The 12835-nt window shown below is 43.9% G+C and overlaps 1 protein-coding gene across 1 annotated transcript in view; it reads right to left on the bottom strand.

Annotated features, from left to right (window-relative positions):
* LOC147614982 (uncharacterized) overlaps positions 1-12607 on the bottom strand; it is a 72181-nt gene extending 59574 nt beyond the window's left edge. The window contains exons 1-2 of the mRNA XM_086780013.1: positions 12521-12607; positions 11741-11843 (exon numbers count right to left, since the gene is read on the bottom strand). Of these exons, the coding sequence (XP_086636139.1) occupies positions 11741-11843; positions 12521-12607 (190 nt within the window). The remainder of the gene's footprint in view (positions 1-11740; positions 11844-12520) is intronic.
* Positions 12608-12835: the final 228 nt, after the last annotated feature.

The following is a 12835-nucleotide window of genomic DNA, read 5'->3' as shown; positions in this document are numbered from 1 at the left end:
GGCTAAAACAAGCCGAGCCATCAAGCTTATCCAAAATATCATCAATTCGCGGAATTGGGAATCTGTTCTTGATGGTAAGCTTGTTTAAAGCTCTTTAGTCCACGCACATGCGGAATGATCCGTCCTTCTTTTGAACAATACAAGTGGGATGGAATCCCCTTCTTTGCATGCGGCCTTTATGCATAAAAGAAATCATAATGGTCTTGTACTCTTTGCGGGGCTCAAGCCTATGATGCCATGGCTTGCCCAACAATACATCACATCCATTTAACGGTGCAACTAGGAAATGTTCATTATCAAGGTAGCCCTGGATATGTATGCGCAACTTCCCTATCAATGGAGTAACTTGCACCTCTTTACCAACAAATGCAGCTTCGGCTTCAATCTGAGGTCTCATGTTCTCAACCTCAATACCCAATGCAGCTGCCGTTTGCATAGAGATGAAGTTATCGGTTGCACAGTCATCAAACATGAATAGGGCGGGCTGATCCTTGATTTGACCCCAAGCCTTGCGTACCATTCGCTCTTTTGAATCATGTTTAGTGTTTCACTGCACATCGGGAACTGCATGTACATTAGCCTTGGTCCGCTTGTCCCGTGCTTTGGTTTGCGGTCAGGGCACTCTCGAAACATGTGCTCTTTGCTACCACAAGAAAAACATTTTCCCTCCTTGGCATATTGCTCTCTTTGCTCCAGGGTCAAGCCGAATTTGTTCTTCTTTGGGCCCTGATCTTTAGATGCGGTATTTTCAGCTCTACCTCCCTTGTGGGTCTCCCGGAAGTTCTTTTTAGGTGGCTGTCCACCTTTTTGCAGATTTGGGATAGCCTTGTCTTTCCCCTTTGAACCGCCTTGATCCTGCTTAATTTCGAGCACCAATTGCTCAGTAGCAAGAGCAGAAGCTGTGAGCTGTTGCAAAGTATGTTTCGGGTGCAATTCAATGCCCGAACGATATGCTGGTTGTTGCAGTCCAGAGCGAAACTTCCTCTTTCTTTCATCCTCAGTGATTTGCATAAAAGGAGTTACCTCCAGCAACACTTTCCAGAACTTCTTGACATACTGTTGCACGCTTTCGTTATCTCTTTGCTCAAGTCTGTCCCGCTTTTGGGTGAGAGTTTGCTCCGCATTTGGTGGCAAAAACTGAGCATAGAATCTATCCTTAAATTCCTTCCAGGTGCAAATGGGGTCCTTGGTGATCTTTTCAGTGATCCACCAATGAGCAGCGGTCCCTTTCAAAAACATGCTAGCATGGCGTACTTTTGACTTCTCAGTGAAGTCCTCATCGCTAAAAGCAATGTCAAACTGTGCCACAAATGCTAACACTTTAGAAGCATCATGCTCTCCATGAAAGACATCAAACTTAACAGATTTATCACCTGCTTTAAATTCCTTGAGCTTTCTGGCATAAGGCTCATGGTCTTCTTCATGGAAGTTTCATGAGGACGGTGGCATGTGCTCCACGAACTTGAGAATCAAAAGCATGTGACTTTCCTGCATAAGGTAATGTCTCTCCATGAGACAACTCAGTGGGCAAAGCTCTTCTAGTTGCAGACCTGTCACCCTTACCATGGGATACATGTCTTGAATGCATGTGACTTTCATGCCCTCCATGAGCACTAGCATACATATATCTGTCAGGCTTTATGTCTTGTGGAGAAGATGCATGTCGAGAGGTGACTGTCACCTCTTCTTTTTGCATAAAAGACCTCAACCTTTGAGATGCGGGATCTCCATGCTTCAAGCGAGGTGGATTTCTGAATTTCAGCTCTCCATCGTCCCCCTCTTTGATGTCACCTTTGCGGAGGAGGTAGGCAAGTGCCAACTCCCTTGGCTTCTTGCCCACTTCCCGTGCCATGGACTCAAAAGTTACATCTACCATTGCATCAGCTTTCCTAGCTTCAATGGCACTTTGCACATGGGGATCTTCATGCAAAAATTTTAACTCTTGCTCTTGTGCCTGCAAAAGCTTTCTCATATGTTCCAATTCAGCCCTCATTGCATCAGGCTCTTCTTCTAGCATGACTGTCTTTCCTCGAGACAGTTGACCCTTTGATTCACTATCATTAACCCTTTCAAGGGGCTTGTGCCTTCCTCACTAGAGCATCAGAACCACGCGAGGCACTTGATGGACCCCTCGAATTAGGCACTTCCAAAGGTTTGCCTTGGCTGTCCATTGTGTTAAGTGTGCTCTGATACCAATGAAACCGGTCCCGTCAAGTGGGAATAGATTCCATTGGACACCCACACGCGTAATAGCACAACTTAATATCACAATTTGAAATGGAAAACTTAATAACAACTTGAAATTGAAATGAAATGAAATGAGATAGATGGACACCAGCACTGGGGCCGGAACGGGCCGACCTCCCCCTCAATATATGATATATTTATTGGGAGTATTTAACAAATACAATGCTCCATGGGTTCAAAGAACCAGATGATGTCCATGTACAAATGAATGCAGTACCAAACAAAAAGGCTCGCAGTAGATGTTCGAAGTAGAGCGACCACTTGAGTGGTCCAGTCTCTACGGTCCTGTGCCTTCACTGGACTCCACGGAGAGCGCCCCACTGGTGTTCCAGGACCACGCACAAACAGGCACTCCCGTACTAACGCCTGGCTCTCCCGATCTCAGCACCTTTGGACCGTGGTTCACCAAGAGCTTGGACTACCCGGCACCGAACGGGTGTTGACGTGGAGAGAATCCCTTATCAGATTTATCACAAAGTACTCTACTTAAATCTGTTAAATTCACTTACTTGTGGATGGCAGATGGAAGTCCAATACCCATGGTGTCTATGTGCAGCTACTTGAGAGGGACACCGAGACACAGCAGCATGTCGAGAGGAGTAGTTGCTTTGGGAAAAGTATTACCTCCTGAAGAAAAGAGATGCCGCCTATGTAAAGGAGGCACAACCGTCTACAAAGGAGGAGGAGCAGCCGCTTGAGATAGAATCAGATAGATACACAAGGGCCTGCTGTGAAGGCAGTGCAATCTGTATGGAGGTGACACAAAGCCTGTATGGTTGCCAGGCTACACTGGAGAAGGGATGGCAGCCTGCAGCCGGCGGCCTGTAGTGCACAGTTTGCGGGAGAGGACACGCAGTGGACAGCCGCCTATTGAAGTTGGAGTGCTGCCTGCATGAGATGGACAGCCGCCTTGTTGAGAGGTGTAACGCCTGGCTGCAGCTTGCGCAGCCGCCTGCAGGAGAGGAGGTGGTGTAGGCGCCTGCAGTAGACAGGCGCAGCCTGCTGGACAGAGGTGTAGCACACAGTCGACAGCCGCTTGCAGGGCAAAAGGAGCAGTCGCCTCTATGTTGCTGTAGTCGCGTAGTTGCAGCCTGTAGAGGAAGAGGCGTGGAGGAGCAGCCTCACGCAGCCTGTAGCATAGAGGAAACAACCGCCTGAATGGGAGGAGAAGCATGCGCTGATGGAAGGAAACAGCCACCAGCTAAAGCATGCGCAGCCGTCTGTGGACGAGGTGAAGGTGGCGCAACCTGAAGGGAGGAGGCGCACGATCATGTGTGGAAGGATGGTCGTGGTGCTTCTTTTTTTAAAGGTTGGAAGGGAAGTAAAACAATTTGATTTGGCTAGCTCCCCACGTTTGCATGTGGGCGGCCAGTTCCATGGTGGTATGGGTAGGTGGCCATGCACCCACCCCACACACACACAAGTGAAGTGTGGTTCCCCACCTTGGCTCCTAAGTGGGTGCCCACTTTTAAGTGAATGTGAACATATAACCTTATAAAATGAAAGGTTAGAGAATAAACTATTAAACCAACATGTGCAATACACTTACCACCTGTTCACACACAACAAAACTCGTCAGAAGACAGAGCAAACTTCATGACTCAGTGACACGCGTCCCCGCTCAGTAAGTGACACGTCAAGCAGGCACACACAAAAATACAAGTCATGCGAAAACAGTTTCAAACATGCAAAAATGACACGACGTAAAACATAAATCCTGGTCTTCCTATGGAGTGACAGTCCCATAGGTAAGACACAGTTCCAGGCACGAGCCTCCCTATGGTGTGACAGTCCTATAGGCAAGACACGGCACAAATACTGGCTCTTCCATGGCGTGACAATCCCATGGATAGAACACAGTCCAGGTCATACACGGGTGGCACCAGTCTGGCTCCCGTCCATACGACACCTTCCTGCTAACACATGAGTGGCACCAGTCTGGCTCCCGTCCATGTCAAGCAAAAATACTGGCCTCTTCACATGAGACACCGGCCTGGCCTCAAGTGAACGAGACACAAAAAACTGGAGATGGACCAAATGGTCGGCCAATTGGTGACACCTGGCAATCTACTACCACATTAGAGCAAGTGAAAATAGGTCTAAAAATGATTTGCTAGGGCTGATTTTGTGCGAAAACTCAAAACCCTAGTTTTGACATACAAACCCTAAAACACAAACCAGAATTTCAGAATCCCTTATTTCAGCAAGATATACATGTGCTTTGATACCATGTTAGAGTTAATCACAAGTGGAAGCAAACAAGAGAGAGAGAGAGAGAGAGAGAGAGAGAGAGAGAGAGAGAGAGAGAGAGAAAAGATGAAGATCTGCTCGACGCCGCGATGAAGATCTGCTCGTCGCCGGGGATTGCCACGCCTCCTCTCTGTTTCATCACCAAATCTTCTCAGCACACATCTTAGGTCAGTGGACTCAGAATCACTAGCTCTTGATTGCTATGGCTTCTACTGGTTCATTGCCCTCAGCTTTTAGGGTCAATCCTAGGGAAGAGGCTCAAAGTCTTCTGAATAATACATCTGACTCGTCTCCCGCTTTGAATACCTCCGTCTTGGCTGACATACTGCATAATTCTGTTTCGCCTGATGAATCTATTAAAGGAGAACATAAAGTAGTTTTGGACACTAATGTTGTATGGCAGCAAATCTCTGTGTTTAAAGCCCGGGCTGTTGTTATGCTATTCTCTAGTAGATTACCCCCAATAAAAGATATTGCATTAGCCATTGATAATGGATTTGGAATGCCTGTCATAGATAAAATTTTCTATGATGGGCAAGGTCTTTATGAAGTGCTTTTTGCTAAGAATGAGAACAGGGATGCTTTCCTATCTCAACCTACTGTCATTTTATTTGGAGAAGTTGTCCATGTTCTTGACTGGCAACCCATAAAACAAATTAAAGAAGCATTGTTGTCACAGAGTCCTGTTTGGGTAGAATTCATTGACTTGCCTTCTTACCTGTGGCCATGTATTAAGGAGATAACTGGCTCCTTAGGTCAAGTGCTTTACTCTCCCACCATAAACTCCCCCAATAGGAACAAAGCCTGTTTGTTATGGAATACTGATAAGCCCTTTCCTGCTACAATTGAGTTGGACATTCCTCTCATTGGAAGTATTGTGCTGTACCTCAAATGGGGAAATCTCATTGGGGCTTGTTTCCACTGCAATAAAGTGGGGCACTTCTCAAGAAATTGTCCCACCATATCACCTCAAACTAATCTTATCCCATCCTACCCTGGTAGCAAAATTTTAGTTCCCAAAGAGCAGATATTTGGGAAATCTTCCTCAGCTCACCCATGGGGTGACAAGAGAGCATCTGCACCTACAGGGCAGTCTGCAATTCCTGTTGGAGGAGATGCTATATCTCCTTCATATGCTCAACCTCCAGGTGTTAACAATGCTGCTAACAGAAATGTGCAAAGACCCTTGTTTAAACCTACACAAGGAATAGGGAATGCAGGGAACCAGACAAACACCAATGCAGCACCTTCATCATCCAGGCCTCTCCTTGGGATCAGAGGTGGAGATAGAGGGAAAAGAGCCATTGATGCTGAAGGGTTTCAGCTGGTAGCTTCTAGGAAATCATTCAGAGCCAAGCAACAATCATCTGGGTATATTAGTCCTAATGTTTTTGATCTACTTAAAGAGATGCCATCACCTGAAACTTTGGCTGCACCTTGAGGAAGCTTGTAATACAGCTAAAAAGCAAATACAGGATCCTAAAAATATAGATAATCTGGAAATTAACATGACAGATTCTGAGGAAAGTTCTCAGGGATTGAATTCCACTCAGGTGGTGCTTGATTCTCAGTAATGAAGATTGCCTCATATAATGTTAAAGGTCTAAATGACCCAACTAGACTAGGCATATTCAATAAATGGGTTCTACAAACTGATAGTGACATTGTGTTTGTCCAAGAGCATAAAATGCATTCTAGAGGTGGAGCCACTTTCCACTTTAAAGGCTATTCTTGTTTCTATGGAGGTAAAATGGGAGAGTACTCTGGAGTACTAACTCTCATTAAAAATTCTCTAAACCCACAATGGGTCACAGATCACAGATCTGGCAGAGCTTCTGTCTTCTTAGTAGACAGCCCATGGGGCAGATTAGACATTCTAAATATTTATGCAAGTAACAATTGGCAAGAGAGGGCAGATCTCTGGTCATGGCTTGAATCAGTGCCTGTGCAGCAAGGTATATGGGGGGGAGATTTTAACATGGTGCTCAACAGTCAAGATACTACTTCTATGCATTCTATCATATCCTCTCAAGAAAGCAGTAGTTGGCTACAGGTTGCAAATGAACACCATCTTGTAGATGCATGGAGCTCAGGCCAGAATTCCCCTGGCTATACTTTTCACTCTAAATCTCATCTCATGTCTTGGTCTAGGCTTGATAGAATCTATTTCATTAGGGACTCTTGGCTCCCTGCCAAATGCAAGATGCAAGTGCAAATTCAAATGGCTATGTCTGATCACTTTCCTCTCATATTGGAATTTTCTGATGCTGATGCACTCACTAAGCGAGTTGGTGATCACAGAGGGTTGATGGTTAATAACTCTTTATTAAATATTGTCTCCTTTCAAAATGATGTTAAAAAACTGATTAAAGCAGTGCTTGAAATGAATCTATCACATCTGGAAGCATGGGTCTCTATCTGTAAGGGTATGCAACAGTGTATCAGAAAGGTAGGCAAGCAGCATGCTCAGCAACAAAGAGTCAGACTTGTTAATCTACAAAATAAACTGGTTCCTCTGCTATCCTTGGTACATACAGGGCATGTTACTGTTCAGGTATGCAGGGAAATTGAAAACATAAGAGGATCATTGCTTGAGATTGCTCAGAGGGAAGTCTCTAAATCCAGACACAAATGCAGAATCAGAGAACTTGCAGATTGCAATGACACTAGCAAGGCATTCTACAAAAAACTCCAAGCAAAACATAGAAGGGAAGGGTTCAACATGCTCATCTCTGAGGATGGTTCTGAGAGCACAGATAGCCAGTACATTATGCAAGAAACAGTGTCATACTTTGAAAAAATCCTAAACCCCCCTGCTGATACATGTGTAGAAAGACAAGCTGCTATTGATATTTTGTTAGCAACAGTGGACACCTCCATTTCTGGAAGTGATGCCCAGAGAATGGAGATCCCCTTTTCTGCTAATGAAGTATTCTATGCTCTCAGTAAAATGGGAGCAGACAAGACTCCTGGATACTGTGGTCTCTCTAAAGAATTTCTGATCTGTTTTTGGCAAGAACTTGGTCCAACTGTGGTTTCTCTTATCAATGATATTTGGGCACAACAGTATATGCACCCAGATCTTAAGCAGGGGGTAATCAAATTGCTGCCTAAGCAAACCTTCTGTAATCAACTTCATCACTGGAGGCCCATAACTATGATGGGACTCTTATATAAAGTGCTGGCTAAATCTGTTGCTCTCAGAATTGCTCCTCAGTTGAGGAAACATGTACACAAAAACCAATCTGGGTTTATTGGGGGCAGGTCCATATTGGACAATATACTGTCAGTGCAACTGGGGATTGAACTTGCTCAAAAAACTGCTCAGAACATGGTTATGCTACAGATAGATTATGCCAAAGCATTTGATACAGTTGCTTGGGATTTCATTGAACAGGTTCTTCAAAAGATGGGCTTTGGGAAGAAAATAAGCAGATGCATATATCTGTTAGGGGCTGCAGCATATTCTAGGGTTCTCATCAATGGCAGATTAAGTCCTCCAGTTTATATGAGCAGATCAGTCAGACAAGGATGCCCCTTGAGTCCCCTTTTTTTTGCAGTGGCCACACATCCCCTCTTTACTTTTTTGGAAACTCAAGCTGCTGCAGGCAATATTCAAGGGCTTCAACTTACCAGAGAGCAACTCTTAGCCTTGGGATTTGCAGATGATACCATCTTGTTTCTACAGGCTTCTAATAGGAACATTATCAAATGCATGCAATATATATCTCTGTTCTCTTTGGCTGCTGGAATGAACCTGAATCTGCATAAATCTCACTTAATTGATATTACTGCAGAAAATTTTAATGCATTGATATGGGCTGGTAAGAGAGTGCATCAGGGTCACATTTTTAGACATCTGGGCTATCCTATTGGAGTCAATGTGACTAATAAACAGCTCACATCTTGGGTGGCAGACAAAGTTCAGACCAAAATTGCTTCATGGTTCTGTGATGAATGGCCTCTACATGTTAGATTGAGGATTGTGCAATCTATCCTGCTTCCCTATCTGCTCTATTATATCCCTCTGTTGAACTGGAAACCTTCACACTTGAGTATTTTTGAAACTGCATTCAAAAGGTTCTTATGGGGGAACAAGGGGAAAACCTGTGCATTCATCAAATGGGATATAATCTGTCAACCCAAAGTGAGAGGGGGACTGGGAGTGCTAAATCTGGCTGCACATGCTCATGCAAGAAGAGCAACCATGCTTAAACACATGTTTTCAAGAGATACTTTATGGGCTAGATGCATGTGGCAGATCATTGGCTATTCTGTTGTGTATTTCCATGGGGCTTGGGATTTATCTGATTGGGAGAAACTCTTTTCACATGCACCTTTGAAAACAGGTTGTCAAACTGCACAACTTTTTATTGACTCATGGAAACACATCTGCTCCTTTCTGATTTGGGATGGCAGAGTTAGATACACAGGGAACTCACTAGGGGATGAAAATGTGTTTTGGAGTTTTTTGTTTAAAAAGGCACCCTGTTATAAATTGGGTAGGAAAGCTTTGACAATGTACAAGAAAGGGGTCAGGCACATCAAGCAGCTAATTGATTCTGATGGCAAGTTTGTTTTATTCTTGACAGCTAAGAGAAGGTTCAGATTAGGCTGCAATTTCAGACTTGCTTGGAATGAACTATGTACATACACATTCAATCTGCAGATTCCACCTAATACCAATTTGTGGGAAAGGTTCAGAGACTGGCAGCTTCCAGGGGAGGCAGTTTCTTGGTGGAAGTCCACAACCTCACAGTTTTATCAGGTTCTCTTGGCACAACAGAATATATCAGAAAGATGCAATAAATTGTGGAGAATGCATAGATCTCAGGATTGGTGGATTGCCAGATTATCATCAATATGGAGCTTACCCTGTTCACATAAGCACAAAGTGTTTGTTTGGAGACTCTTAGCAGGTGCCCTGCCTACTGGGGAGTTGCTTCACAAGAAAAACATTGGCAATGGAAAATGTGCCCTCTGTGGGAAAATGGAAAACATTAAACATGTATTTTGGTACTGTAAACCAGTCAAAGAATGGTGGCAATGGATTTTGTCTCACATTCAACAGTGTATGCCTGTTAAAATTACACAGTTTTCAGTAACCTTTGGTTTATGCCCTATGCCTACTGTTGCATTGCAGTTCTGTATGCAGTCAATAAGGATGTGGTTCTTATTCTATATATGGAATGCTAGAAACTTTTGGTGCTTTGAAAAAGTTCAGCTTTGCAAGGTAACTGTTCCATGGAACATTATTAGAATTAAAGTGATGGAAGATTGTTACAGCATCACAAATGATCAGCTTAAAGCAGATTGTATGAGGATCATGACTCACCTATAACCCATGAGTCAGAGATGATAATGTAAATAGTAGAGTACATATTTCAAAAAAAAAGAGAGAGAGAGAGAGAGAGAGAGAGGGCACCAGAGATTCAAGGCAAAGTAGCTTTGATCGATAGCGATGGTGATAGTAATGCAGATGGTGCAAGACATATGCATGAAAGAATGGATGATAGAATAGTGAGAGGGGAGGGCCTATTTATAGGGCTAGGCAAGTTACTGACATACATAAGTTATACACACACACACACACACATATATATATATACCTAGATAAATCCACAAACATGCCCAAATTCAAAGTGCAATTTATAACCTCATGGTAGTCATCCACGAGACAATAAACCATCAACTCCATCATGCATAGTGCAGACTAGATACATAAGTTATGACCTACTAATAAATTGACCATCGACCCTACTCCCATTTAGAATGCACATAATTTTAACACATAGGTGTCATCTTTTGTGCTGAGACATACTAGAGTCCCGAACGGACGTTCGGCTTACCACGGGGAAACTCGAAAAGTGGAGTTTCTTCACCAAGTTCTTATTGGAGGAGGCATTATACACGAGGCTGAGATTGCAGATATCAAACTTCAACGCCAGGATTGAGAACGAACAAGCCCACATAATGTACCTTCAAGGCCCCATTTTACGACAAGAGGTAGATGCTCAAGAAAGGATTCAAGAGATCATCACAAGAGGCATGCACCATCACAGCATATAGGAGGCACTTGATCACTATGGCCACATCACAGGGGACTCTACTCTGTCAACAAACCACCGCCTCACCATTGCAGAGTCACCATCTCAACCCAACACCAACCATATTCACCGTCAATGCTTCGTTGATGTTTTGACATGAAGCAAGCAGCAGCAGAGACACCATTCATGACGAACCCCAAGAGTGCCCATTGCTCATCAAGTTGAGCGATAAAGAGTCCTTTTAGGAGAAGGAGATGGCCCTCAAAAACACCCACAAAACTAGTTCTGACACGAAAACACGCATAACCATAGCACTCTGGTCTCACAGAGTTTAACTTTGGCCTTACCTACATGGTATTTGTCAAGGCTGAAAGTCACCCAACCTTCTGCAAGCTATTTTAACACAATTTTCAGCCTTGACACAATACACTATAAATCATCAACTCAAACTAGCTAGAACGCAGAGTTCACAAATTTTTAAAAGACAATGGTTAGGCCTATCCAAAGCAAGTAGCCATCACATACAGTATGCCATCTCAAAAGTAGTCGAACCTAGTGCTTGGTACAATCATTAAAAGGCTTGTAATCCATACATATTTTAATGATGAGGAGAATAAAGCTGTTGCAAACGAGTTTCAAAGTTTCAATCCCCAAAGGATATATGTATGTGTGTGTGGTTACACGCACACACACATACAACATTTATCTATGTATGTACATGCATGTATATGTATATGTATATGCATGTGTATGTATGTGTAAGTGAAAAAAATGCAAGGTTTTTGAGGTACCATACATAATAACGATTTAAGTTGTACCATACATCTACCTCTAGCAGGTGGGATGAAAGAGAGATCATGGTTGGTTTGAAACTGACGTTAAACGTGGTACTTTTCAGACTGTATACACCTTGTATCCGTGTAAGTTCGGTCCAAATCATGTTAAGACTGGCTGGTCATCCTGATAACAGGCTGGACAGCACTGTTTGAAGAGCCTTAACAGTTGAAGCAGCCCGCCTCAGGACAACCTTGCAATTACATGAGGATCTACTCATGGGGTTTGCAAAAAATTACAGCTCCAGGGTGATGGTTATGAAACCAACCTATATCTGTGATGGCCAAAAAGTTTAAGGAAAGCAGCAACAGCGGAGACGGTAAATCGCAAGAATGTGTTCAGTCGCAAAGATGAAAGCATACCTGTTGAGGGCACACTCTGCAAAAGGCTCCGAAAGAATACAGCAAGATCTTCTGCATCTAGACCTTCAACGGATGCATCTAAATCTGCTTCTGCGTATATTTTCTGACCTTAATGATTGCAATCAGTTCCACTTTCTCCCTGCGGCTAAGCAAATGGGTAGGTACAGAGTCTAGAGCCACTCTCCATGCCATGGTCTCCTCTTCTGCGAAGAACGGGAGAGGGAGGGGAGGTGAAGGCGAAGGCGAACGTGAAGGACCGAAGAGACAACAGCGGGGTTCTTTTTCTTTTTCTTTTTTTTTGGCAAAATAGCATAAGCAGGGTTAAACTAGTGTGTGTGTTTTTTTGGGTAACTCTCGTGATCGAGTCGTACTTCCAGCTCTCATCCGTAAGGACATGGTACAAATAAAAATTTCGTATTACAAAAAAAAGGATTAAACTAAAAATACATGCACTTCTATTTTTGTTAGCATTGCCCCCCACAAGGGTGTTAATGCTTATGAATTAGTGTTGACCTTGCTTTGCCATAGAAACTAAATGATGTTCAATCTTTGGTGATGCCTAAACTTTGTCAAAGTGTAAAGTAACTGTAAGGCCAGCGGGGCGTGCCGTGGATAAATTCCACCACATATAGAGTGGGAGAGAGAGAAGGGTTTAGGGAACTTTGCATAGTACACACACACTAAGAAGGGAACAGGCCCCGCCTCCTTTCAAAAATTTATTCAGGACAATCCACCGGCTCACAAGCCAAGATCAATACATCAATGAATACAAAAGCAAACAAATATGCCGATGCGCCTCATTGCCTGCCTGCACCACCTGCTATGCCTGGCTACGCCGCCACCATCTAAGCTACTGCCTACTGCCATCTCCAGCCACCACTATAGTACCAGTCGCATCTGTGCCATCGGTTGAACCATTGCTCTCTAACACCACGCCTAAATCGCCTGGCTATGCTGTTGCTACCACTACGTCCCACAGCAGCACCACTAGCCTACTATGCCTGACAATGCCGTAAACTGTTGTACGCTACCGCCGCCACTAAACTGAGTGCTACCGCATGTGCCATACATCTGTTGTCGGTTGCCATGTACCCA

This window comes from Cibotium barometz, chromosome 41 (genome assembly GCF_041138505.1).
Source record: "Cibotium barometz isolate CiBa-2024 chromosome 41, ASM4113850v1, whole genome shotgun sequence".
Taxonomy (NCBI): Eukaryota; Viridiplantae; Streptophyta; class Polypodiopsida; order Cyatheales; family Cibotiaceae; genus Cibotium; species Cibotium barometz.
This window is presented reverse-complemented; position numbering and strand designations above follow the sequence as displayed.